The sequence below is a fragment of the Myripristis murdjan genome, chromosome 8 (assembly GCF_902150065.1).
Source record: "Myripristis murdjan chromosome 8, fMyrMur1.1, whole genome shotgun sequence".
NCBI classification, from domain to species: Eukaryota; Metazoa; Chordata; class Actinopteri; order Holocentriformes; family Holocentridae; genus Myripristis; species Myripristis murdjan.
Genome location: NC_043987.1, coordinates 26,519,659 through 26,547,444, shown reverse-complemented (window position 1 = coordinate 26,547,444; position 27,786 = coordinate 26,519,659). Strand labels below are relative to the sequence as shown.

The 27,786-nt window shown below is 42.7% G+C and overlaps 1 protein-coding gene across 2 annotated transcripts in view; it reads left to right on the top strand.

Moving 5' to 3' along the window:
- The window catches only part of spop (speckle type BTB/POZ protein), a 93,740-nt gene that overhangs the window by 29,836 nt on the left and 36,118 nt on the right, over positions 1 to 27,786 (top strand). For both annotated transcript variants that reach the window (XM_030058518.1, XM_030058519.1), the window contains 3 exons: positions 13,619 to 13,876; positions 20,262 to 20,383; positions 23,968 to 24,119. In XM_030058518.1, coding sequence (XP_029914378.1) covers positions 13,799 to 13,876; positions 20,262 to 20,383; positions 23,968 to 24,119 — 352 coding nt within the window. In that variant the 5' untranslated portion in view covers positions 13,619 to 13,798. The remainder of the gene's footprint in view (positions 1 to 13,618; positions 13,877 to 20,261; positions 20,384 to 23,967; positions 24,120 to 27,786) is intronic.

Below are 27,786 nucleotides of genomic sequence, written 5' to 3'. Positions count from 1 at the left end.
AGGGTGGTGGCCGGAGTTTGACATGTTTTTTTTTTTTTTTTTGTCTTCCTGCTCAGAATTCTAAAAATACCATTAAATATTATGAGAATATGAAAGTGAATCGCCGTGATGCGAATGAGGCAGTTTTTCTGTGTCTGTGTATGGAACGTGATCATGACTTTGCGGTTCTGGTTTATTGAAGAAACTGCAAAGTCCAATCAGAATAGATTAGATTTGGCATGCATCATGTTTATGGATAGCTCATCAAGCTCTTCATGTGAGCAGGGGGAGGTCAGAGGGGAGAAAAAGGCCTGACCATCACAATATTTTGGTTAGTCTCCATGGTTTACACAGTAGTGCAGCCCGAACAGGCTCGGTGAAGTCTGGTTTCTCTTACTCAGTCTTGTCACAGCCCCTAAAATGGTCATTGAGTGCTTGACTGAGCTTAGGCTGTATGCTAAATTAAATTTTGGTGTGACTATACATACTGCATTTCTGTATTTCTGTATTTCTTTCCTGGATGCTAGGTAAGTGTATTTGGTAAGACAAATATTATTGCACTATACTTTGACGATAATGAAAACATTATTAATTCCTTTTACTCTCGTGGTATATTCTAAACTTGTTTTTCCTTTTGGGATGTAACTTTTCTTTTTGAGGAGGAGTTCAGGGTCATAATTTGGTCAGTAAAAGTTGAAACCTGTTGGCATATTGATTGAGTGCATACAGTACATGATGTCCAACAGTCTCTGCAAAAAGAGAGGGATCAGAGGAGATTAGACAAGTGGAGGGGATAAAGATAGAGCTAAAGACAAGCTTTGCTTTTGGTCCCTTTATGAGCCAGGGCTCCTGCTAATTACCAAGCTCTCTGGTCCTTGCTAAATGTGTTTGAAATCCACTGGATGCAGATAATTGAGCTGGAAATGTGTTACATGACAAAGTCAAGCTGAAGGACAACCACAAAAAAGGCCCCCTCTCTTCCCACTTTTCCCCTGTTTTTCTCTCTCATGCACACTTTTGAAACAAAACTCCCCCAAATGATTCATTGCACAACGTCTTTGTTGTTTGTTGAGATTGAAGCTTAGGGGATGTTTGAGCCACCTATTGTGATAAGCTATAGTCAAAACAGAGACACACCAATGGCTGCTGTGTCAGACAGACCTGTGTTTTCTTGTTGCCAAAATAATTGCTTTTAGCTCTCAGTTTAGGGACGCGAGCTGTTAAAGCTCCTTCACACATCATCATAGCCAAGTAGAAAAATGTTTTATAGCCACAGGCTAGATGTGTCTGTCCATGCATCTCAAGTTTTTTTCCCAGTTAAACACTGAGTCGTAAGTCACATTTTGTATAGCACTAAATCACAAATTGATTTCAGAGCTTCATATGAAAATTGATTTACTGGCTTGGATACGTACATCTCAGGCAGAGATGGCCTCCCCTGAGAACAGTGGAGTAAAGTGAAAACAAGGTGAAGAGAGACTCCCTGTCGTTCTATTTGCATTTTAATTATAAATTGCATCATTGCACCGAGTGCGGTAACAAAACAACTCCCGCTCCCTCCATTCACTCCTCCCTTTTGCTTCAAGCTCTTCTCGGTTCATGAGGATGGAACTTCATGCAGAGAGTCTCTGCAGGGCAGAAAATAAACAGGGAGGTTGATGCCCAAGAGAACACCCAGTACAGTCATGTAGATGAAGGTTAAAGAAGCTTTACATCAGTGAGTGTGTGCATACGTGCTTGGGCATATAGTCCTCTCTTGCTGCCAAGTCGGGAGAAAAGGAGAAAATACCTATGGTTGAGAAAATAATCTTTATTTTGATGGCCAGACAGATTTTCGTGTGCGTCAGTGGTAGCTGTTCTCACTGGAGAGAAAGAGAGGCCGAGTGAGAGAGAGATGCAGACCAGTTACAGCCAGTATCATTTTGTCATTTAGAAAGCACTTCTCTGTTGTTATCTTGGCTATAAAGAACCACTGTGGTTTGGTTGTTTTTGCCTTAGAGTATATGTTTTTTGTCAAGTCTCAAATATACGCAGAGGATTTGGCTGTGTCTGCTCAGTCCGTGTCTCTTTCTGTGTAGAGGAAGGCTATTCTGCCACAGAAGTGTTGTGTTGTGAGTGTAGAGGGCTAATTGATCACACTGGAGCAGTGTGCAAGGGCAGACTGCTAAAGCACGGACTATAAGGCTTGAGACATGGGACTTAAAGCCCCACTGTTTTTTTTTTTTCCTTTTTCTTTTTTGAGAATGACTTCACGTGTATACAAATGCACATCGAGCCCTGAAGACTAGTACCTGCTGAATGGCAGATAAGTCTTTCACCACTTTTCAAATCTGTATCTCAAAATGCAGATGCATTTCGTGCCGCGGAAAACGACTATCTTAACAAGTCATTTATTCTTACATGTACTTTTAAAATAATAGTTTTCAAGGGAAAAATCTGTTTGTTTCCTGTGCAGTTTCACATTTTTGTAGAAAAAAGCGTCAACATCGTGAAACATAGCAGAATCACTCCTTCAGTATTAAAGTTATGCAAACAAGGTTATTTGTACTGGAAACAAGAAAATGTTTATCACCCTACTGGCAGATCTTTTCCCCTTATTTTTAGAAATGTGCCCAGGAGGACTTGTGGGTCCTGAGGAACCAAATAAAGAACAAATACAATATTAAACAATTTGTTAAGATGTACATTTTCAGTGTACTCCAATGTTCATTAAAATACAAGTACGACTGGGTCATTCAGAGCTTAAAAATGCATTCAGAGACTGCAGGTATCTATATCAAGAGCTCAGTCATTGAGTTTGTCGAATAAGAGCATATTTTCAGTCTCTGCATGAGTTTGGTGTTTGGGATGTTAATGGTCAGGCTGCTCTTTTGTTTGTGCTTGGATTCATGATTGGACCTTTTCACCGAGAGACTGAGTCACACAGCAGCTGGCCAGCTCTACAGCGGGAGTGCAAAGGAGACATTTGGGGAAGAGGAGGATGGATGGAGAGATGGGGATTCAGAAGAAAGGATAACGACAAAGGCCAAATACTTGCCTTTCAAGAGAATAGTGCAGGGCTGGGTACTGAACATAGATACTTTTATAGCACTATCAAGTATTGGAAAATGCCATGGTGCTGAAATTTCAATACCTAAGGAGTAAATTCCATCTGTGATACTGATCTAATAATGCTGGTGATTGGCTGTCTAACATTACACCTCGCAGATGGATGCAGGAAAAACACTATGTTATACGCAGAGATGTTGTTTTATAACAAGATTTTACAAATAGGTATTGAAAAAGTATTGTCCAGGATCGAGTATTGAAGACAAGGTACTGGTATCGGTACCGGTGTTGAAAATTTCCCAGCCCTATATTTGGGTTCCTGCAAAGTCCCCAGGAGGACGAGCAGTTGCTGGTCTGTTGTTCATCTTCATTACAGCTTCAGGCCTGTTTAGCTTTAAGCCACTGTAGAGTGTTGATTATGTTAAATTATGATTATGATGAAGGATGATGTGGACCTGAGAGTTGAGGTAGTGGCTTGCTTAGGTCTTGCATTCAAAGCATGTTTAATTCATATGAAGAAATTATGACTATTGCACTGTGCCCGGTGTGGCATGCATGGTTGAATACAAATCAATATCTTAGGCCTAGAGTATTCACATTGGCATTATCTAACTGTTTACCCCTCTGAGATCATCCACATTAATTTTGTGTGGCGTAGTTAGACTACAGCGGACGGGCGGTCTTTAGTTTCACTACGAATTTCCTGTTCTGGCAACTTACTCGGGAGGGTTGTTCACTGTCAGAGCTAGACAAAAGTCTAATCATGAAAATTATGACATTACTCACCAGAGTCAGTAAAAGGCCATTTGACTTTGAGTGGACTCGACGTTGCTCAGCGTGGTGTGCAAGATATGAAAGCTATAGAGGAGGAGTGCAGATCTAAAGACTTTTAGAGGTGTGATTCATCAGGGCCAATTTAAAATGAGTGGGAGGAAGCCAGCGCGTTCTTCGGCTTTGCAGATTATGATCATTCGATTTTTAAGTGTGTCCAGAAGCACCAAGGCCGATTTAAATGAGCGTGACTCTTTGCTTAAGAATGCTCCGGAGACATGCTCTTGCGATGCAACTCAAGAAAAGTTCAACTTCACAAGACAAGTGTACCTTTTTGTTGAATTTAAATGGAAAACGAAAAGAAAAAAGCAACAGTTTAAATGTTCAGATGAAGCGACCGTCTCCGGGCCAAAAGTAGTCTGAGCATCGTCATTGTCTTTTGAAGATAAAAAGCACTCTGAGATGAGAAGGGGGTAATAAGGAGCCATGCAGATATGAATCTTTTCCTTCTGGACCACTGGGTTTCTGTATTCATTTATTTCCTGTAGTTTACCTTGACAACCTTTATTATGATGTGTGGCCGGTGCCTACACTGAGTTGCATATTGCACAACTTTTTGCCCACTTTTAAACTGGTATTTTTCTTTTTTGTTGTTGTAGTCAAACATTGGGTACATGTTCCAAAGCTTATTAGCAATTAATCATGGCAAACTTATCTATTTAGCTCAGTGTTGTTAATTAAGTGGTAGCTTGGTTACCTTAAATTTGCTAATGTGAGTTTGTCACTAATCCTACTCTAAGCATTTGCTGTCTTTTGTATAGATATGTGATAATACTGTAACTAAACAGATGTGTGATGCTGTTTTTTGAAGTTAAGTTTTAATATATACTCTTACTGTAGTGTAAATATTACTGTTTCTGTTAGACAAGGTCCCTCTTAGGCTCTGGCTGAAGGTCTGTTGTGTTACGTCTAGTTTCTTTCCTCGTCTGTGTTTGTTTGTTTGTTTGTTGCTGCTGGAGGTCCGGTGATGTCAAAGTTCTGGCCACGCTGTTTCAAAGTGATTGATGGGAAATGCAGTGCAGAAACACCAAAATAATGACTGCTTATATACGATGGTGTCGCCGACGTCAAGAAAAACAAAAGAGAAAACCTCAGAATATTACTTTTAATAACCTTGAGCCGTATGCTTGTGTCATGAGGAGTGGATGCGAACCCGTTTTGTGGTATTTTTCCGTCTTACCTGCGCAAATGAGTAATTTGCATCTCAATTTCATATCTCTGAAAGTTGGAAATACGGTTAAAAAAGAGGACCTGAAGAAAAAAGAGAGAGAGTGGCATTAGAGCAGAGCAGGGAGAGATTGTAGGAAGCGTTTCATGCCTGGTTTTATAGCAACCTTGTGTGGGTTTAAAAGAGCACGAGAAAGAGGGGTGAAGTTAGGTGTGGGTTCAGAAAAAAACAAGGAGAGAGGAGACAGACAGACAGCGAGCGAGCGAGCGAGCGAGAGAGAGAGAGTGACAGGGAGGAGAAAGTCAGCGATATGGAGCAGGGTAGTGATGTTGTTTCAGTGGGGCTTTTGTCCACGGTTCAGGGAGGGCCTCTGTCTGTGCCAGCGCCTCTTAATCCATCACACCTCCTGCGGCCCTGGATCTGACACACTCCAGCGTCTTCCCAGCCTGCCGCCGAGGTCACGCTCAGCTCTGTCATGCATGTGTGCCCGCTGTTCCCGGCTTTCTCCCCCCTTTTTTCTCCCTCTTTTGCTCTCTCCGAGTGAGTGTCAGGGTTATCAGGAGTGCCTCAGGCTGGATGGACAACTGCTGCTTTAACGGCAGACGTGTTTTCATACATGCTCCGTGTCCCGCCTTTTTTCGCATCTGTGTGTGTGTTGTATGTGTGTGTGTCTTTCACGTGTACCTGAAAGGCGAGGCTCCCTCCCTCCTGTTTTTCCTGTCAGTCTTACCCACGGCAGCTGCTCATATATTTTATATTTTCACGTCATTAATGTCAGAGAGACCCCGGCTCTGCTCTCCTCTCCACATGCCTGTCTGCCTGTCTGTTGCTGAAGCACAGGAATGTCTCATAGTGGAGGGTGTGATTCATCAGCTTCACATGATGCCTGCGTGTGTGTGCTTACTTGATGGGGAGTTTACCTCCAACCAACTGTGCATTTTTTTTTTTTTTTTTTTTTTTTTTTTGGAGAAATGGGGGTCAGCTACTCCACTTGATCAATCTTGCCAATCCCCCAGATGTATCCGAACACACTCCCCGCTCGCTTTCATCGGTGCTCTCGCCCACTTTTAATGGAATCTGACCTTATAATGAACAGACTTCATTAACCCTCTGTCAGATTTCTCATCAGAGCTGGGGGGGAAGGTGGGGAGGAGGAGAGAGCAGGGTCATTTCTAAACTCAGGAAAAGAGAAGCTAAAGCGCACGGGGGGGTTGATTACTTTCAGAAAATGTGTCACGCGTGTGCTCAAAGGCTACGACGCTGCACCTTAGCCCGAGCATTTTGGCACGTTTTCAGTCGTTGTAACCTTTCCCTCTAGTCCGTGCAGCCCGTCTCTGTATGTTGCTGTTCTCGCCGCCGCCTGTCGCCGCACAAGGTGACCCTCTAAACACTCCAGGATCCCCGCTGCGATCCCAGCCTTTTTTCTGCAGCAGCTTCAGTCATGCAGCTCCACCCCCTGTCCACCTGGTGGCGGTGTCTCAGCTCTGCGCCAGCCATTTCCCTTCTCCTCCCAGCAGGAAGTGGGGCCCTGAGGGAGAAGCTAGTGGGTGGTGCCGTGTATTTGATGTTTCTCTTTCATGTCGTGAGTAAAAGGGAATTTAAATGGAGACACGTTGTGTGTGTGTGTGTGTATGTGTGTGTGTGAATGTGTGCAAGTGTGCTCATATGTAGAATGTTTTTTTTTTTTTTTTTCCCATAATGAATTTATTTTTCCTTTTTGAGAGTCTAAGCAATAGCTGTAATGAATTCCAGAAGGCTTAGCAAGTCTCTTCTCTGTCACTATCCACCTCCTATTTCACAGCAGGCTCGGCTGCTTGAAGTCCCTGCCATATGGCCGTCCTATAGGCTCTTAAGGATATATTTAACTGTTTCATACAGATCTATTAATATGACCTGGAGGCATAAATAGCTTGGGATCATCATCACCGCCGTCAACATCAACTATAATCTTTATCTTTCTGCACAGTGCTGATCCTTTTTGACAGCAGCCATTAACTTCAGGGCAGTTAAGATTTACTGAACAGAGCAGAATTACATTACAATATTTTCTGTGCTTTGCAAAGACACGGATCTAATAATGGATCTTCACACCATAAACCACACCATGCACTGTGGAGTCAAAAAAAAAAAGTGCAATCCCATTGCAGAACATAACTGGACTGCAAAATCCACAAACCAATATTCTGCTTTAACGTCGAAGTAACTGAGCATTATTCCCCTCATTCATTTAATTCTTTGTGTTAAGGAAGAAATGGATAGCCTAGACCGGCTCGTCCCAGCGTAGGCAACTTTGTTTTAATTTCACTTCATTTGTTGCGGCATAACTTTAGATTAGATTAGATGAAACTTTAATGATCTCGGCGAGGAAATTGGGTCATCGCGGCAGTAGAGAATAGGATTTAGACAAATGCTGAGGGTTTTTTTTCAACATGAGATGATTAGTAAAGATAATCAAACAAATAATTATGGTACAACAACTGAAGGTGTTGAAAATATTACAGCAGATTAAAAAAAAAACAAAAACACGTAATACTCAAATGTTGAAATGAATCCTTGTTCATCGATTGCGGCCTGTGTTATCAGATGTAGCGACGGAAGAAAAAAATAGATGATTACTGTCGTGCAAATCTATATTGTAAGCTGTTCACGTCTGCCAATGTACAGATGGAGGTAACATATGTACAGAGACGTGCTATCACCGTGTAAAATTTACAGATGGAGGAAATATCACGCCACGAGCAATTATTATACCACAAGCTGCGTATTGTGTATCGAATCAAACTGTTCCAAGAGCGTGGAACGGCGTGACATCCACCTCCGGGTCACATCCTGATGGGTGAGGTGGATGCGGCATCACCCCGCCCAGCCTCTGCTCCTACAGAGGAAGTTGGATCTTTCTGTGTGTCAGTTTGTCAGACTCTCCTCCCTGGCCTGTTGAGGTGTGTGACAGAGTGGAGGAGAGAGAGATGGAGGCTGGACTGGCAGAGTGAGAGCAGACTGTCTCACTGTAATGAATATAAATGGGCTCCGGGCCTTGCTCTCCTCCTCTGGCTCCCCGCTCTGAAAGCAGGCGTGGTGCGAGGATGTGGATGGAGGTGGCCAATCACCCTCCCCTCCATTTTTAACCCACTCACATGCTCACTGATACTGTATACATACCCCTCCCCAACCCAACACACACTCACACACACGCAGTCATACATCTGTCTCAGTTTCTTGCATTCACAGTGACCTCACAGAGCCAAATTCAGACAGGGCAGCTGAAAGTTAGACACTGCCCTCCCCTTTGCAATGAAATATTTTGGTATTACAGTTGTCCCTCGCTATAACGCGGTTCACCTTTCGTGTTTTAGTGCAATTTTGCATGCTTTTTAAAAAAAAAATTTTTTTTTTACAGCGCATTGTGTTCTACGTCCTGATTGGCTAAGGGACTGTAGACCATTGTCAATCAATCTCCTCCGTGCCGTGTCTCCTGTACAGTACAGAATGCGTTCATTCTATAATACTGGACTTATTTTTCTACGAAGGTTTGAACTTTGAGTGTTTAAACGAGAGAAAAGTGAGAAAATGTTAATGCCTGTCTGAGAAAAGTGTATAAAGTGTGTAGTGAGGGGTTTTACAGCCTTAAAACATCTATAATAATTGTAAAAAATAAAGCTGACTACTTCGCGGATTTTGCCTATTGTGGGTTATTTTTAGAACGTAACTCTCGCGATAAACGAGGGACCACTTATATATATATAAAAAAAATGTTTTCTCCAAATGTCCAAAATGTCCAAGCCTTTTTACCTTTTGAGCTGTGTGTAATTAATATCAAGACCTAAAAACTGAGATTCTTTCAAACGGGAGGGCACAGGGTACTCAGGCGCTCCCGGATGACAAGACCAGACCCCCGTCTCTTTGAATGGGATTTAAATTGTATCATCATTTCATATGAAAGGGCACTGTCAAATATTGTATACAGCATTTATGAAACAAATTTATTCTGAAGGATGTTAGTGCCACAAAAAACTTTGTTTTTCACTTATCAAGGCCTTTACAGATGCAAGCTGTCTGAAAGTGTGATCGGCGGATAGTGTATCTTATGCTGTTGGTGCCATCATCCTTAGCATTTCACCGTTTTCCCCCATTTTTTTTTTTTTATATTAATATAATTGAATATTCATTTCACATGCACAAATTGAGACATACTATTCAATCAGTTAGGTTGGGGTTTAAGGAGCTCTCTATATTTTCCCCATTTACATTAATGTTTATCTGCTTTTACTAATAACCTGATAGTCTTTTTCATAGACTGCTATTTTTATCCAAATTTCATAAGCATAAGCCGATCATAATAGCTGTCTGTGTCCCTTCTGCCTCTACAACCGGAACGTGCTTCACTAGGAAAAGCTCTCCAAGTGTATGCAAACCAGGGCACTTAAACTCTATATTCATAATTTCTATAATATTACACTGAACCTCTAGCCAAAAGGACTCCAGGGCATGACCATAATATATGAACCAAGTAATTCATCTATAGCAGCTGTGGGTGGCCTTTAGACCCACCAGTCTAGAAGGGGTCTAACAATAACGATGAGGAGGATTTTGAACCTGACTTTTGCCCTGAGGATGGCTGTGTCGGGCCCTCTGTCTGTCTGGATGTCTGTCTGTTCACAGTATTCTCCAAGGCTACATACCTTCAAATCTATTGAGCCGATTGCCATTAAATTTGGTAAGTGCATCCATGCTCCCCAGAAGATGAAACCTGCCAATTTTGGTGACCTCTTGAACCTTCCCTCCAGCTCCCCCATCAGGCAAAAGTTTTAGTTTGCATACAGTATCTTCAAATCTATCGGATTGATTACCATGAAATGTGGTGAGCCCATTCATGCTCCTCCGAGGGTGAACCCTGGTGAATTCATGACCTTTCCTGCAGTGCCATCCTGAGGCCAGAATGTCAGCTTTGCAAGCAGGATTTCACAACATCTAATTTCTGGATTGGTGTGGTATTTGCTGAGTGCATTCACGTGCCCCAAAGGGAGTTTCGTTTTGATTGTGGTGACCCTTTGACCTTTCCTGTAGCACCACCCTCAGGCCAAAATGTCACATTTGATATCTCAAAATCTTTTGGACAGATTGCCATGAAATTTGGTAAGCGCGTTCATGCTGCCCACAGGATGAACCTTGTCAACTTTGGTGACCTCATGACCTTTCCTCTAGTGTTACCCTCCAGCCAAAATGTACAAATTGCACTCTCTGACTACTTGAATTTCGCTGAAAATGCACCAGTCTGGAGGGTCAACAACAGTGGAGCACCTGCGCTTATTATTACTCTGGAAATCCTTTTTGGCATTCCACAACTGCTGTCCCAAGTTTTCCATTTGCAAACATTTGGTGTGGCCTGTTTGCTCCGCTAAAACTTGTATTATGATAAAAATGTAAAAATTAAATTAGAAATCTGCTCAATTTGTCGTGATTTACTTTTTTAAGATTTCATTGGTACTTCTGTTTTATTTGATAGAGACAGTAGAGAGAGATGAGAAAGGCAGGGGGGAGAGAGGGGATGACATGCAGCAAAGGGTTTGGCTTGAAATCGAACCTGAGCCACTGGCACGCGCTCTACCAGCCAGGTGATCCACCGGGGCTCCCCTAGCTATGATTTTAATCTCCCATAATCCCCTATCTGCGTAAATGGATTTTATGATAGTCCATTACAGGAAAACATACTTCCCTGGAGTGTTGTGATCCAGTGATGATGACACAAAATGGCACACACAGTACATCTAATAATAAATTAATGTTGCATAAGTCGTGCATGCAGATGTATGAACGTACAGTATGTGCTGTATGTTAACTGCTGTCTGGTTGCTATTGTCGGTGTGTTCTCTGTAGAAACCGCCCAGGCATATTTGTGCTGTGCAGAGTCTCCCTTTCTATAAGTCTCTCTCTGAGCATCTCTATCTCCATCTAATCTGCGCTGTTCTTCAACCCGGGGAAGGGACACCTGTGAGCTGCTGATGGAGCCCAAACAGCTGGATCAAACACTTCCACTCTAACATCTTCTGATTGCCTTATCTGAAGCACAGCGCCTCCATTACCGCACTACTTTGTCTTTTAATTGTCTTTGGTGGGAGTGCAATCTTCTTAACTCTGCCCGGCGTACGGTGTAGTGTGACAATATTTATTTTCCCTGTGCCGTGTGCATTATCACCTATTAGTCATTCTTGCCATCCCCGCTGTCATCGTCTGATTCCCATGACAAATGAACTGTCTGAAGACATTTCTGGTGAGGGAGTCCTATGATTAGCACACATCTCTTCTATCTCTCACAGTTGGTGTTGCCACCGCTCTCCTGCCGCTGTGCTCTTGATGTTTGTCATGAAAATGAGGGAAAAAAAACAGCTCTCCCCAGCTTTTTTTTTTTTTTTTTTGGTTAAGTGTTATCTTGGTCTATTTAGAAAGCTGTGAAGTTGTTAGCAGAGCTGCCAGTGTTGTCATTTTTCCTTTAAGTGATTCCCTGTGATTATTTGGCATTGGCGGCACACTTTAAGGGACAGGATGCAAGTAAAATGGATGGGAAAATTGCACTTAAGATGAGCAATGAAATGGCCCCAACAATGACGCACATACACACACACACACACACACACACACACACACACAAACACAAATACGCATGCATGTAAAAATTTCACCCTCACTCACTCACATAGACTATAATTAATTGCCAGGAAGTCTCAGGTAATTTAAATTGCAAATCAGTGCCGTCTTGTTCTCCCAACTTTTGTGATTAATATTTTATTGTTTTACTGAGCGAAAATGCCACCAGTGTTTTTCATCAGATACAAATAGCACAAAAGAAGAAAAGGGGGGCACTGAATTGAGGAAGATCAGATGCAGGCAATTGAAAGTTATCTCTAAACATTAATTAAGTCATGTCTGGGTCTGGGGCTGTCGAGGTCTGGGTGTCGCCTCTCCTGTCTCCAGTTCTCTCGCCGAGACAGTGAGGGAGAGAGACAGCTCCCTCTCGTTTTACTTCCTTCCCGCAAGTTTTCTCTCGTCTCCCCACTCTCACCAGCCTCTGCAAAGTTTTCTTGGGTCCTGAACTTCTCTTTCAATCAGCCACTAATTAAGCAGAGCAGTGGAGGGGTTTCTTTGGCAGGAGACTGTGGGGACGTGCAGGTTGAGTGAGAAAAGCTAGAGAGAGGAAGTGATCCTGAGACCTTTTGGTGATTTACGTGTAGAAAGCGTATAGAGGAACTGAGGAGGAACCAGGGCATGAAACCAGTGGAAATGAGATGTGGCAGATGGGGGTGGCAGAGAGAAACCAGACTGTCCATTGTCCCTTTTTCTTTTTTCTCTGCTGAAGGTTTCAACCTCAGGAGATGGGTAATGTAACAGGACAAAACTAGAAGATACACCTGGCGTATTTCCCCTTTTCAGGACTTTAGGCTAAACGGTGTGCTGAGCAGAGCTTGGGATAGACCCAGCAGCCATTTGTGTTGTCAAACACTTTTCAACTCACAAATTAAATTACTGTATGATTCAAATATAATACGACATGGTACGGAAAATATACCGTAAAAATCAAAGGCTCTTGAGTTGAGCTCTCTGTTCTATTGACTTCTTCCATTAGCAATGTGTTTTATACACTCGCTCCAAAAAGCACTACACATGTCTTGGATTTTTTTCACCCGTGATCAGAGTGAACACGGCCATAATAGGATAAAACAATGAGCGAGCTAGACAGCGAATGAAGTGAGGGAGTAGAAGTAATGAGAACAAATGTTTTGAATCACCGCAACCATGAGAGATTCTTCATCATGCAGTCATAACTATGCACAAAAAATTTAGAGTGATAGACCCAATAGCTTGCAAGATTAGCTGCAGACAGACAGAAACACACCCACACACCCACACACACACACACACATACCAGACCAAATGCATGATTTCCTCGAGGCTGCCGCCTCACAGAGATAATAAAACAAATCTTATAAGAACATTTCAGTGATATAATGAATGTAAGAGGTGATGTGGCCAACGCAGTGTAAATATCAATCACAGCATTTTAGAATGATAAAATCCTCAGTAAGTGGACACATAAAAACCAGTTTGACCTTTCCTAGTCAGTATTGCCTTTTGAAAGTTGTGTGTGACCTTGCGTGTGTGTGTGTGTTTGCACAAGTGGAGACTGGCAGCTTGAGATGAAAGTCTTAAGTCTTGCCCTTCAATGAGAGCCACGGTGGACGGGTGCAGACTGTCTGGAATCAGATGGCTGGCACAGCACTCTGCTCCTCTCAAAGCAAAACAAAGGCGAAACCACGCGCTGATAAAGGAAGGCTTCCCTCAGTGAAGCAGAGCGCACACTGCCGCTGTGCTTTGAATGCCGAAGCGCCTTTGAAAACAAATGAATTCAGAGCTGTTATGTCCTACTTACTGGGAAATACCGCTCAATTAGACTAACCATTCAATTAGGATTTGCCTTGACACGCACAAACACAGAGACACATGCACACGAGCGCACACAAAGTCACAGTTTTTCGTAATAATGGGCTGCATTGACTTTAAAGTTGTTATTTTAACGACTGGCTTTCTGTGTCCTTATAGGGTGCCTGTAGCTGTTTGGGTGTCTGGGCATTCTGGTCTGCTGGATTCGTCTCTCTGTGGATCTCTGGACGTGTCACGTTAAGGGTGGCCAGCCTGACGGATTGTTGGCCCTCCCCTCCCCGCCCCACCCCTGACTGGTGCCCAGGCCCCACTCAGGTCCTCGCTGCACCAAGGCTGGCGATGTCCAGAGTCCCGAGCCCCCCTCCCCCGGCGGAAATGTCCAGCGGCCCCGTGGCTGAGAGCTGGTGTTACACTCAGGTGAGGAGAGTCAGGTGGCCTGTGCATGTGTGTGTTTGGCTTGGGTGCTGCATTTTCTTATAAATAATTGGCCATTTTGCTCATGATAGTGGCTTAAAATGTACGAGGGATGAAACGATTTTTTTTTAAAGCCAATTCCCATATCCAATATCTTCTCACCCATAACATCCAATACAGATTCTGATATTGATAACAATTTTTCAAGAGTTGTAGGCCTGTTTTAAGTTAATTAAGTGGTTAATGAAAAAAGACCATGCTAGTTTTGTTCTGTTGCAGTAGAAATACTTTAACAAATACTAATATTTCTCGTCAAGCTGATATCACCCAATACTGATAGTTTGTGGACATATCGGTAACACATCCCTAACCTACGCCCAGTCCATGAAGAATTTAAAATTTACTCTTCCAAATAGCCACAAGACGTCGTTATTTGCTTTGTATTTCCAGCGGCAGGAACAGCAGTTTGTTCGGTTTGAATAGAAGATCTAGGTAGTTAGCATGAACAGCGACAGCCACCATGGCTGAACAGACAAAGAAAAGAGCGCCACCTACAGAAACTCAAACTCCATCAACAGAAAATCCCAGGAAAAGGACATCACAGTGCTGGACACACGGACTGACTGACAGGTGATCTGTGATACGCCTTTTCCGCTGGAGCCAGGGTCAAATTGCAAAGGAGGAGGATATTTTGACACTGGTGCTAGGCTGTGGAAATCAGTTTGGGAGGCGATTTTGCCAACCCCATTTATTTGCTGGTCTGGAACTGGTAATGTATGAATCCAGGACAGGGTAATGTTGTTGTTTATGGTAGTTGAACTGCACTTAAAAGAAAAAAAAAAAAATAGCAGAAGTGGCAAAAGGCTAGCTCGTTACAAGAAAAAGTGTGTGAAGTAACCCAAAACAGCCAGTCAGCAGCCTGTGGAAGCCACTAATGCTTTACTGGCAATATGGTGCAGAAGGGAAATTGAGGACAAATTGGAACATTAATAAAAGAAATCAAAGGTGTAAGAGGAGATGAGAGGTTATCTGGAGAAAGCCAGAACTATTTGAACCACGGACAAAATAGTTAGCAAGTTGAAAAGAAAAAAATAAGGAACACAGGGACACAAGAAAGAAGTCAGTAAAAGCGGTGCTGGACAGTTCCTCAGAGAACGTCCGCATGAGCAGTCGTGATGTGGTTTTGTGTTTGTCTCTCAAGCTGGTAGAAACGTGGGCCGATGATTAGAAGGACCAAGCTGAGCCCCATAAACATCACAGCAACGAGTCCTCAGCACCAAAGATGGAGCAAATGGAAGCTTATGCTGAAGCAAGTCCCTACAGTCCTTCAGGTGGCTGGAATGTGCTTTTAATGTGGCGGGTCAGAACTTTGGTATTTGCCACAAATCTTCACCATAAATCATTATTTACTGCATTTAGCCATACCATTAAAAAAAAAAAACAACTGGTCATAGCCCATCCCTCGTCACTTTAAAGACACATGGAAATCTTTCTTGAGCTGCTGAGAATTACAACACCAAAGTCATGGTGCTAATTTGCATTATGAGCATAATTTTAGTCTACATTTTATAGCTCTTTTATAGTATGTGTGTGTTTATGATGAGATGGTGATTGACAGGAAGACTTCAGGAGGAGGAAGACAGTATTTTTACAGTTGGATATGATTATTTCTCAGAACTAATTTCACTTTTTCAAAACCGTGAATGCAACTATCAGCATTAGGGCACTATTTGACCTGATGATGCACATCATGCAGTCAGACTGTCAAAACAATGGAGACTGGTCCAAATGACTTATGTCTGGAAGTAATTTAAAGACATGTCCTTTATGTATCTGTTATGTCTTGTTTGTTGTTTTGTTTTTGTGATTGTGTTTTTATTTATTTTTTTTACTTTTGTGTTGTGTTATGACTTTTTCTTCTATGTGCTGCAGAACAGGAACTGGTTGCAAAACTATTTTTAACGGAGTCAGCCGAGTTTTAATCTTAACACATTTTGACATCTGTGGTGTCACTTTTAATCCTATTTGTGTGTAATACAAATGAAATGAAATGAAATGAAAGCATGTCAACCAAAACAGCAGATACTGTCATCTGCTGAGCGCAGTGTCGGTCAGATATTACACACTGGTCCAGAGGAAAATAAGAGCAGCTATCAATTCTGCAGTGAGCCTTTGTTATGTGGATCTTTGGTGAACAGAATAAAATATGCATAATGCAGATAATTTGCTTATTTTCCTTTTGCTTGTTAAACAGCAAGTAATCTCTTGTTTTATTATAAAACTGCTGAAAGAAATATGAATTAAACACAGTGGAAATGCTGCATAAAAAAAGCTTCATTTAATATACAATATGCTGTGGTTAAGACATGTTTTTGTATTATTACAAGATACATTATTACAAGCCGCACAAAACCAATTAATAATGGAAGTAAAATTTCATTACTGTAACAGTGACATTTAATAGTAAAAAAAAAAAAAAAAAAAAAAAAAAGCCACCACAAACAGTAGGCTACTTACTTTTACTTTTCTTTTGGCCACATGTTCACACTTGTTTCTATACCAGTGAAGAATGGCTGGTCCATCTCTTGCAATGTCAAGGCATGTCTAAAGTGATGTCTGATGTACCGGTATGTCTCTCTGGCCTTTATTGTACCTTTATTGTATAATTTTTAATATATTACATACTATTTGATTTTGCTAATGATTGTCAAATTTAGCGCTGTATCAGGGTTGCACGATTAATCGTAAAAAAATCGTGATCTAGAGTCATACATTTGTACGATTTCATTTCTAAATGATCACGATTCACTTGCCCGTATTCCCCTATGCATGCATGTCATGCTGCGTTCACGTGTTAACCTAAAATAGGTGTTCTAAAATAATAGAGGAAAAGGGACTTAAGTTATTTTTTGTTAGAGACTTAAAGTAGTCAAACACTTTAATGTGTAATGTCGTTCGTTTAAAGTCCTGTCTGGACAGCAAGCATCTCAGACATAGGAGTGCGATTATTATTTTTGTTGAATAAGTAAGAATCGTGTGAGAGAATTATGATCTCAATTCTTAGACAGAAAAATCGTGATTCACATTTTAGCATGAATCATGCAGCCCTACTTTGTATGCTTGGTCAGTTTTAAAGTGAGCTCAGTACTGAAAAATGCTTGTGACAGATTGTGATAAACTGTAAATTTGAGTCCAAAAGTCACTCCTCCATAACCTGAATACAGGCGTGGACACACACACTGTCACACACACAGAGTGGAGAGAGAGAGAGACAGAGAGAGAGAGAGAGATGCTCAGGTGTTTTCAATCGAATCTACCCTGTGGTCACGTTTTATAATGAAACTGGTTTCATTATTATTGATAACTGTGTTATTCTCACTTTCATTCCTTAAATGGAGGAATACAGAGCAAATTGCGATCCATATTGACCTATTACTGAAAGCAACATCTTGCTCTTCATTCATATTATAAGTGACAGATGACAGCACTGATACCCTATACCCCGGGTAACAGGCTAAGCGTGGGCGTAGGTTCTTCTGCATTGTGCCGGAAGCTCGGTCTGTTTCCCCAGAAAGTGTTGCACACACTGGAGACAACACACAGCTTCGCTATGGGAGATTATGAGCCAATCCACGGTCTGTCCTTAATGTCTATAAGCCAGTATGATCTCATCATATAGGGAAGAAATACTGCGTTCTGGCTCTGCTCAGGATAATGCTGCTGTATTTTAAATCTGGTGTTTTATGTGCTTATTAATTTTAAGCTGGCATGAGATTTGTTTGGGGAGCATGAAAGCATGAAACTGAACCTGAAAGCATGAGTCTCACGCCAAATTCATGAGAGCTGGCAACCCTGAATCGATAACCATGAATTGTGAAGAAGAATAGATTCACTCTACTATATTGTAAAGCTCTGCGTTGGTTAGATGCCTTTCAGTAATATAATGTCGTTTCCCATTTGCCAAAATGTTTTGTTAGCGTTTATTAGCATATATAGATTAGACAGTAGACAGTGGCAGTTTACACACATTAGTGAGGCTGTAACAGTGGGCAAGCGAGCATCAGTCAATACGCGGTGAGAGAGTGCCATTTGGTGAAAGGAGTTAAGCGCCTGATGACTGGCTGTCTGCTTGATCGATGCGTTCATACCTCATGTTTGACGGTTGCTGGCAGCACAGAGATGTCTCTCATGTTTTGCTCTGCATGGAACAGGAGCGTTCATGTTGCTGCGCCGACGCTCTGCTGCACCGCAAGTCAATGAGCCAGACTGACAGCGCTCTGACCCAGTGAGGCCTGAGGGGGGCACCAAGGGGGGCAGTCACTTTTCAGAGGGGTGGGTGCCACCCCACTCCCCTGCCCCTTGGTATGCAGGGGGTTAAATGTCTGACTGACCAAATGATTGACTGGCGGCCCTGGTCCACATCTAGCATTGTGGGGAAAAAAAAACAGAGAAATGCCATTATTTTGTGTTTTGGTGGTGATAGAAATCATTATCTCAGGTCTTGTGTGAAAGTGTTGCATCATGTTAAATTGAATTTGCATATGTGCAAGACGGATATGGCTCACATTATAAAAGCTCATCAAGCTGTTTGGTGATCATTCATGCTCTGTGGATGTGCTAATGTAGAAGAAATCCCTTCTGTCAAGACAGAAAAGGCTCCCTGTGCTGCAGGTTTCACTTGACTGATCTTGCTCTGTGCAATGAATGAACCCATACTTGGGCTGGGTGAAAAGGTTGAAATCAACATCATGGTACTTACATGGTACAATAGGACTCGTGTATGCAAAATCACATTTTAAATAATACAATTTATGTGCAGTTGAATCGAATGGTAGGTCATGTTTATTGCAATAGGCATCAGTTCTGAACAGTAAAACATATCTTTTTCAATGATATTTAACTTTTTTTTTTTTTTTTTTTACTCATTTGATGTCCTTTAATTAAAAAACAATATTTTATTAACAAGAACTGTAAAACATTGAATAATGTTGAGCTGCTGCATCGGAAAATACTGAATGTAACAAAAAAAAAAATTGATTTGCAGCCTTGATGCAGCTCCTGTGAGAATAGAGTGGAATACAGTAGATAATATGTGTATTTGGCCCCTTATATGTGGTAAATCTGTCTCACGTCTAAAGTCTACACTCACAAAGAAGCTGAACCCTGGCTGTCAAATTGTAATGACTTAAAAAAAAAAATCCTGTGTTATACTTTCAAGAATATAATGCTTAAAACATTTGCAATATTTACATTTTATGTTTAACCGATAAAATCTGGAAATAAATGTTCAAAGATATAAAAAATGCTGTTATAAAAGTGACTTTGACTTTGTTGGTCCTGACGCACTGCTGCCATGATTTACTTCAGAGTGATCGACAAAAATCAACAAGTTACGGGTCAACAGGTCAGGGTCTGCTTCATGAATAATCAGAAGATACGTACAGTACAGGCCAAAAGTTTGGACACACCTTCTCATTCAATGCGTTTTCTTTATTTTCATGACTATTTACATTGTAGATTCTCACTGAAGGAATCAAAACTATGCATGAACACATGTGGAGTTATGTACTTAACAAAAAAAGGTGAAATAACTGAAAACATGTTTTATATTCTAGTTTCTTCAAAATAGCCACCCTTTGCTCTGATTACTGCTTTGCACACTCTTGGCATTCTCTCCATGAGCTTCAAGAGGTAGTAAATAGTCATGAAAATAAAGAAAACGCATTGAATGAGAAAGTGTGTCCAAACTTTTGGCCTGTACTGTATGTAAGGGTTTTTAATTATAAGATTGCATGCTGACATCAGTTCAGACAGCAGAACTGTGTGTCACGACATCTCAAAACCACCATATCATCAGAATCTGATTCCGCTGAAGGACAACTGATAATCGACAATTAATTACCTCCCAGCGCTAACTCAAACCCTGCCTGGAAAGAAACACCCACACCTGCATTCAATATAAAAAGCCTAATTTCTTTTTCTTTCTTTTTTTTTTTTTGTTATAAAAACTGCATAAGTGTTTTTAAAGTGGCTTGTTTTGAAGGTTACCTATATTGTGAACATACGTTTGCTTTGGCCAATGCAGCACAAGCCCTGGTAGTTCAGGTAGCACCCGCCTGTAAACAGCAAGGTATATTAAGTTTTTCATTGATGATGTCTGTTTTTTCATCTCCTCTCTATGTCCTTGCAAAATTGTGTTTTTCTGTTGCTGCTTTTACCATATCCTTTCTTCTTCCCCTTCGTTTGTTGTCAGTGTTTATTAAGATGAAAGGCAGTTTTGATGTGCGGTTTTGAAGTCCGGGCTGAGCAAACACCACTTACCCATATAGAATAGATAAATATATAAATAAAGAGATCTGGTTTCATCCTTCGCCTGTCTCTCTCTCAGATCAAAGTGGTGAAGTTCTCCTACATGTGGACCATCAATAACTTCAGCTTCTGTCGCGAGGAGATGGGAGAGGTCATCAAAAGTTCCACCTTCTCCTCAGGAGCCAATGACAAACTCAAATGGTGAGTAGAGGCAGGTCACTTCAGCCATGGGACTCTGATGGTGCAACGGAGAGCATTGTTGCACTTAAAAGTATAACAGCTTTATAACAAATCCACAGCATATGCGCTATCAGAGGATTATCCACTTGTTGCATCAACATGCATGTGGTAGCATATTATTTTCAGCCGATGAACCCAGACAGCAACCATGTGCCTTTTTTGTCGCAGCATCAGTGCTTTTGACCTGCAGGCACTAGTGCACTTGTAGTTTATGTGATGCTTGATGAGTTTTTGACTGCATGGCAGCAGCGGGGCCAGTCTGACTCAGTGACCCACTGACTCACTGACTGAGTGATGAAGTTACACCATTGGTCAGCAGAGTTATGCGGAGTTTCCCCCGTTGGTCGTTGCTCTTTGAAAATGAACCGGCACAAATATTTTTCTATTACATCTTCGCGTTTGCAGCAGTTCTACTAATTATTTTGCTGCTCTCGGATACTACCAAACAGTGACGACTTCTGAATTCATTGCCCAGACTATTTTGTCTATCCCGTGACTGCAGCTCATTCCAAATTTATCGCACTAACAACAAAATATGACTATCCCTGTAACAAAATGGCCACAATTTGACTCACTGACCATACACAGTCCAGCCATATACTTGGTCTTGACCTAGTCTTGTTTCTATGGTGCTGTTGCACAGTATAGCTAATCTATAGTCTGTTATGGCACTGATGCTGACTTGTATTTAGTTTCTGTTCAGCTAATGGCGACCTCGTTTGACTTTCATGGCACTTTGTCTTGCTTGAATTCAGTTCAAATCAATAGGATCAGTGAGACCGTAACACCGGGTAAGCGAGCATCACTCAATACGAGGTGAGAGAATGACTTTACGTGATAGGAGTTAAGTGTCTAATGACTGACTGGCTGTCTGTCTGACTGACTGATCGATGCGTTCATACCTCATGTTTGACGGTTGCTGGCAGCACAGAGATGTCTCTCATGTTTTGCTCTGCATGGAACAGGAGCGTTCATGTTGCTGCGCCGACGCTCTGCTGCACCGCAAGTCAATGAGCCAGACTGACAGCGCTCTGACCCAGTGAGGATTGAGGGGGGCACCAAGGGGGGCAATCACTTTTCAGAGGCGTTTGTGCCATCTCGTTGGCCGTGCCCCTTGGTATGTAAGGGGATAAGTGTCTAACTGACCTGAATTTGGCTTTAAAGCCTGGAGAGAGAAATATTTACAAAGTATTATCCCCAAAACAGGGCAAGAATGGACAGCTTACATTAGAAAAAAAAAAAAAAAATACTGTATCAACAGCTACTATGCATGTACAGGTAAGGACCTAACATGTAACACTGATCAGCAAAATAAAGAAGAATGGCTTTTAAATTCTGTTGCTCTGTTTCTTTCACCAAATCAGAAATGCTTTGAAAAATCGATAGACCTACCAGAGCTGTATTGCTCGGCCACTTGCCCCGTGCACGGTCCCTTGCATTCCTCCTGAACTTGTCTCAGGTCTGCAGTCTAATCAGATAAAATTGTGAATGTGCATTAGGCACAGATTAAATACATAGAGCTAGGACAGCCACATCAAGCAAGTAAAGAGGCTGTGCCACTGTTTTGCATTCCTATAAGATATTGTACTTCATTTTCTTAAATTACCTGCTTACTTTCACTTGGACTCATGATTTATTAGATCCACATAAACGGTGATTGTGTTTTTATTGGGCCTGGGTTAGATTTAAGATGAACTCCTAAAGCTTTGTTATTAAATAGAGTCTCAAAAATAAAATGGCCAGCAGTTGTTCCAACTTGCAGGGAGCAAGGAGACAGACACACTGTCCTACACAATAACATGACTACAGTGTTGAGATTTCGAAGTTGCAAGTAATGACTGTAGCCAAGGATAAAATAAAATTCAACAATTGGCCAGGGGTAGGCAAGTTTTCAGGCATTATGCCATTACAGGCTTCTCTAAGTGCCTAAGCAAGACTGCCTGCCTGCTTTTTCATCACATCTGGATGAACATAGTTTTGACAGCTCCCTTCTTGCCCTCTGCATCATAACTCACTTACAGGAGCATTATTGCTTGTTTCTGCATTGCTCACATAGATGCTTGTTAGCACCCTGGGAAGCACAGCGCACTGCAGATCAGCCTGACGACTTTCGGCCCCACAGCAAGAGCACACAAATTAAAATGATAACGGTAATGAAATAGCTCAAATGGAGAAATTAATAACGGCCTGTCAGCCATATAGTCTATGTTACTTACCATGCAATGCTAAACCACAAAATGCACCAGTGTGCAGAAATCTAAAAGACGATTTAAATGCTCACCCTAGCATGGGCTTAGCGAAGGGTGTGGCTCACCAGATTAATGGCAGGAAAAAAAAATTGCATGCTGTCCATACATTCTGTGGTAAAGACACCGGCTGTTGGCATGGTTAGATATTATACATTTAGAGCAAAATGTGGCCATTAGGCATGGAGCAGAACTTGAAAATATTGAGATGTGGTCTGTGTGGCAGATAATGTGAAGGTTTTGCTTAATTAATTGCATATTTGTCATATGAATACAAGTATAATTTACACCTTGTAGCTTGTAGGAGGGTGTGGGGAGAGGGACTGATGTGTATAAATGTCTCGTAATTGTGCGTAATTGTTATGTGTGTTGTATGTCATCGAATAAATGGAGAAAAAATTAAATAAATATGAAAATGAGTACCAGCCCAGTTAAATCCCTGCCATTATCTTTTTAGTAGTCTGATAGTTTTTGACAGGGGCCACTTAGCTAGACAAGTATTGATCTTATTGGACAGGTGCCTACCACTGTTATTATACAGTATTGAGCGGTTATGACCCTGTTTGGCTGATATTGACCTGCCTTGCCTGTGAGCACCTGAATTCATCACTGTGTTTGAGAAAATATTTTGAAAGTTCATTTGCCATGTGATTGAACAGGAATCCGGCGTCTGGTGCCATGAAGAACATAAATGTAGCTATAAATTCACTTAAATTCGCCACTGATCATATTCACGTGTAATGTAGCGTGAATATTAGTCATAAAATTTACTTAATAGTATTGACACGTTGAGTGCAGGGTGCAATGAACAGACAGTCGGTTGTGAACAAATTCTGCCTGGAGCCCATGTACAACATTTGCTAATCCACTGAAAAATGTGGGTTGTTTTAAGAGTAAGTCACCAGATGAGTATTGTGTTTTACCAAGGGGCATTCAGATATCTTCCAAAAAATCCTTTCTTAAATTAAGAGGGATATTTATGCAGTGTTTTCTGCCATGATGCTGTTAGCAGGTTGCCTGGTCCTAATCAGAGTCTCCAGGCTAGTTACTTTAGCAAGTGTGTGTGTGTACTTGGCTCCAGAAAGGCTTAAAAATTGATGTGTGTTCTTTACAGTATACAGTATCCTGAAATATCTTCATATTCGGTAATAGTGAGGGTAGACTTCTGCAGACTCGTTCCTAAAAGAATGATGTTGTGCCTGGCAAATGTGAAGAAAAAATGTTGGAATTAAATCATGTTTCTTCTTAGCTGTATCTGTGTGATCAGGGGGTTTCTTTTTTTTTTTTTTTTGCCACCAGGTGTTTGCGCGTGAATCCTAAAGGACTGGACGAGGAGAGTAAAGACTACCTGTCACTTTACCTGCTCTTGGTGAGCTGCCCAAAGAGCGAGGTGCGCGCCAAGTTCAAGTTTTCTATCCTCAATGCCAAGGGAGAAGAGACCAAAGCCATGGGTAAGTCAGAGCTGCTGGGCCCTAACCAATAAGCTCTGCACTCTGAGGCGGATACAGGAGTCCTCATTTTCATTTTCTTTGACTCTCCATCACCGCTGTAATTTCCCTAACCTGTCACTGGAAATAAATTGGAGGTAACAGCTGAAAAACTGTGCAAGCCTGACCTGTAAAGCGGTTTATGCTCAACAGAAAATGGAGGGCATCTCAAAGTTTGAAAGGTTCAAACTTTCCGAGTCCTGTCATACCTGTGTCTCCCGGCTGATGGAATTTGTACGCGGAGGAGGTGGGGGAGTGTGTCTAATACTCCAAGTGTGTCTAATAATGTGAGGTGTCGATAGCCATATGGGCATGTGTAATCACCGCTTGGTTGAATTCATTTCCTGTAAATATATTATTCAAAGTTGCGTGGGGCAATTTTGATTTTAATTAAAAAAGACCCAACCTTTTTAGAAGTCCTCGTCCGCCTCCCTCCCTGCTGATGAATTGGAAACGAATGTGCTTCCAATCCCTGCTTATTTTTAATTAGGTTATGTTATGGGGAGGAAAAGCAAACTTGTGTGGAATTGAATTAGCGAGGGCCAGATGTGACCGCTTCCTGGTTATCAGGCGTTCTGGCTGCCTCCTCCTCTCTCAGCACCCTGCAGCATACTGTACAGGAAGCAAGGGAGGTGGGGTGGGGGAGGGAGAGAGGGAGGGAAGACGGGGTGCCGGGGTGGGGTGGGAGGTAGGGAGAGGAGAGGCGGGAGGCGGAAGAGTGTTTGAATTGGAGGCGTATGCACTGAAACTGTGTACAACCCCCTGCGGTGCAGGTAGTGTAGAAAGGGAAATCATTTTTCCTGCTGAGAAACATTCCACCGTGTGAACTTGAGCCCCCCCTTCCCCACACACACACACACACACACACAGACGCGCACATACACACACCCTTTCTCTCAATCTCCCTTTTACTCACTCAGACCTCTCTTTTCTCCCTGTCACGTTCTTGATGTCAGTTTCTTTTCGCTTTTTCACTTTTTCTTTGTTCCACCTCTCCCCTCATGATCCTGAAGCCGTGGACCCGTGAACACCAAACCTTACATAATTGTGCATAAAGCTGTGCTCTGTAGGCTCTTATAGGACGGCGGTTATGCGGTAATGGAGGAAGGATATGCCTGTAGCATGAGCAATAAACAGAGCTCTGAGGTGTTTGACTGCACCGCGCGGCCGTTTCATGAGCATTTGCTTCCCTAAATGACCCCAGAAGAGACAGAATGTGGGGGAACTCGGAGTGAAGTGAAGAGGATCTCATTTTCCCCCTCCTCCTTTCTTTCCGTGTCTCATGGGATTTCGGCTGTAAATGGGGTGCTCTACGGCGTGCACCCCCACCCCCATCCCCATCCTATTCTTGCCATATGCCCTCCTCCAATCTTCCCATCATCCCCCCAAGGGAGACCCGGGCCCTCCACTCCGCTCGCCCTGTCACAGGAGAAAATTACCCCACTGGCAGCATATTTGTGACAGGGGCTTTAGTGAGCGCTCTGTCTGAGAATATGGCAGTAAAGATTGCTCTATCGGTTCTGGATCATTTGGAATCCAATTTAATCCAAGCCTCTAGGAAAAAAGGCCAAATAAAAACAAAGTGCCTTAATTAAGAAAGCTGGGTGGCTGTGGATTGTTCATGTGGCATGTCACCGCTCGGCCCGCTTTATACACTTTGTTCCCACCGGGGCCCTTTTTGATATCATGCATATTAAAGCTAAGTGCTTTTAACAGGTAGGGTAAACAGATTCATAGCGGAGAATGGATAATCAGTAAAGAAGGAGAAGTTTTGAAACAGTAGTGAGTGTATACCATTTGAAGTAAAGCAGAGAACCATCGCTTTTGCAGGTTGGTGTCAAACTCTGAGTGATGGTATTCCTCAGCGCCGAGCTGAAGGAGCCGGAGTTTGTCTTTGAGGAGTTTGTTTGAATTCCCGTTTTTTTGTAGCTTTTGGATGAGGCAAACCTCTCACTTAAAAGACAGTGGCTGCCATTAATGCAAAAGCATAGCCGACATACAGAGTGTATGATTGGCTCCGAGCCTGGATAAAGTCTGATTTCTGTTGAGCTGGGGACGTGGCGTGCGCGTTTTGAAAATGAAAGTGTCCCCCGCCATGCTCGCAGGAGGCAGCGTGAACGCGGTCGGTTGGTGCAACATCCGAAGGCCGCGCCGTAACGGTGGATTTGTGGGTTTTGACTGGTAAACCTTGTCGTTATCTGATGAAACTCCCCAACCACCGCATCAGTCAGCCCTTGAGCCCCCCCCACTAGAGAATGCGTTCGTGTCTGGATCCTCTGATGGTCCACACTTGCTAATGGAGATAGATTCCCTCCACCACACCGCGCTCCCCTACTCTCAGCTCGGCCACATCATTTCTCTCTCCGGCTTAATGTGCTGGTTCTCTCCTTGGAGACTGCCGGGCGGGTTGTAACTTGTCTCCTGACACCCTCCCATCCCCTCCCCCCTCCCCGTGCCAGAGAAAGCAGCTGCCCCCCTGCAGACTCCCCCTCTGACAGCTCGGAGAGGAGAGATGGAAAGTTCTCATCCTCTGCCGCAAGCTGTTTGGTATTCAAATAGTCTCCTTGTTAAGTCTCCCCTCCAGACAGTGGTTTTTGTTGTGTTGTAGCCAAAGGCTAAGTGAGCTTATGGCTGTACAGTAGGAGCTGGCCGGAGAGTTTAGTTACAGCGGGGTTTCTTTGTGGGCGAGTATTTTGCTGGTGCACTTTGTTGTCTCAGTTAATTGAAGCCCTGGGTACGGGGAGCTTGTCAGAGCCGGTTGCCCTCGGTAACTGATGGAGGTGATCAGGCATTCTGTGTGGGTGAAGGGAGCACGGCTAATGGAGTAGAAGATATCGGACAGTCTTAACAAAATCAGATGGTATTGACATCGGTAGAATGAACGTCGATACACATGTTTATGCTGACACTAGCTTACAGAGCACAATCCTCAATAAAGATTAGATTTCCTCTCCAAATGTGTGTCGTCCAAATGTGTGTGTATGTGTGGCTACTTTCTCTGTTTGCCTGTGCGTGCCGGCCGATGTGAATTACCCCGCAGAAGAAGGATTATGTGTTCACCTGCGCTATCGGCCAGAATGTTAATGAACGCTCTCATAAATATACACTTTCATAGATTGAGGTATTGTCAGCTGAAGTGCTGTTGTGAGCTAATTGCCGTTTTACATCAATTGGATTCGAGGGTTTTTGGGGATTGGATTTGAGCACAGGCTGCTGGTGGAAGCGTAGCAATTTCGGCGCAAGTTGGGTGCGAGAAAAGAAGGAGAGCCGAGTGCCAGACGGGCAGGGAGAAATAACTGATTCTGTTGGACCGCTGCGGTGGTGTGAGTTAGTCAGGCCCACACTGTTGACTCGGGCCGCTGTGTCCGCCGTTAGCTTGCTACACGCCAGCTCGTCTTCTGGCAACCCTCTCGTTCTGTGTGCCAACCATGCCTCTGAGCCACAGCCTGAATATGGATGCCCTACTTGCTAAAACACCCTGGCATCCCTCCCTCTCTCCGCTTCTTCTTCTTCTCCCCATCTCCAGCTCGGGCCTCCTTTTTCTCACCTCGCCTATTACCTTCCATCTTTTCTTTGACAGGGTGAGACACCTCAGGAAGTCAAGTTTTATCATTGTCAAGATGTTGCTTTA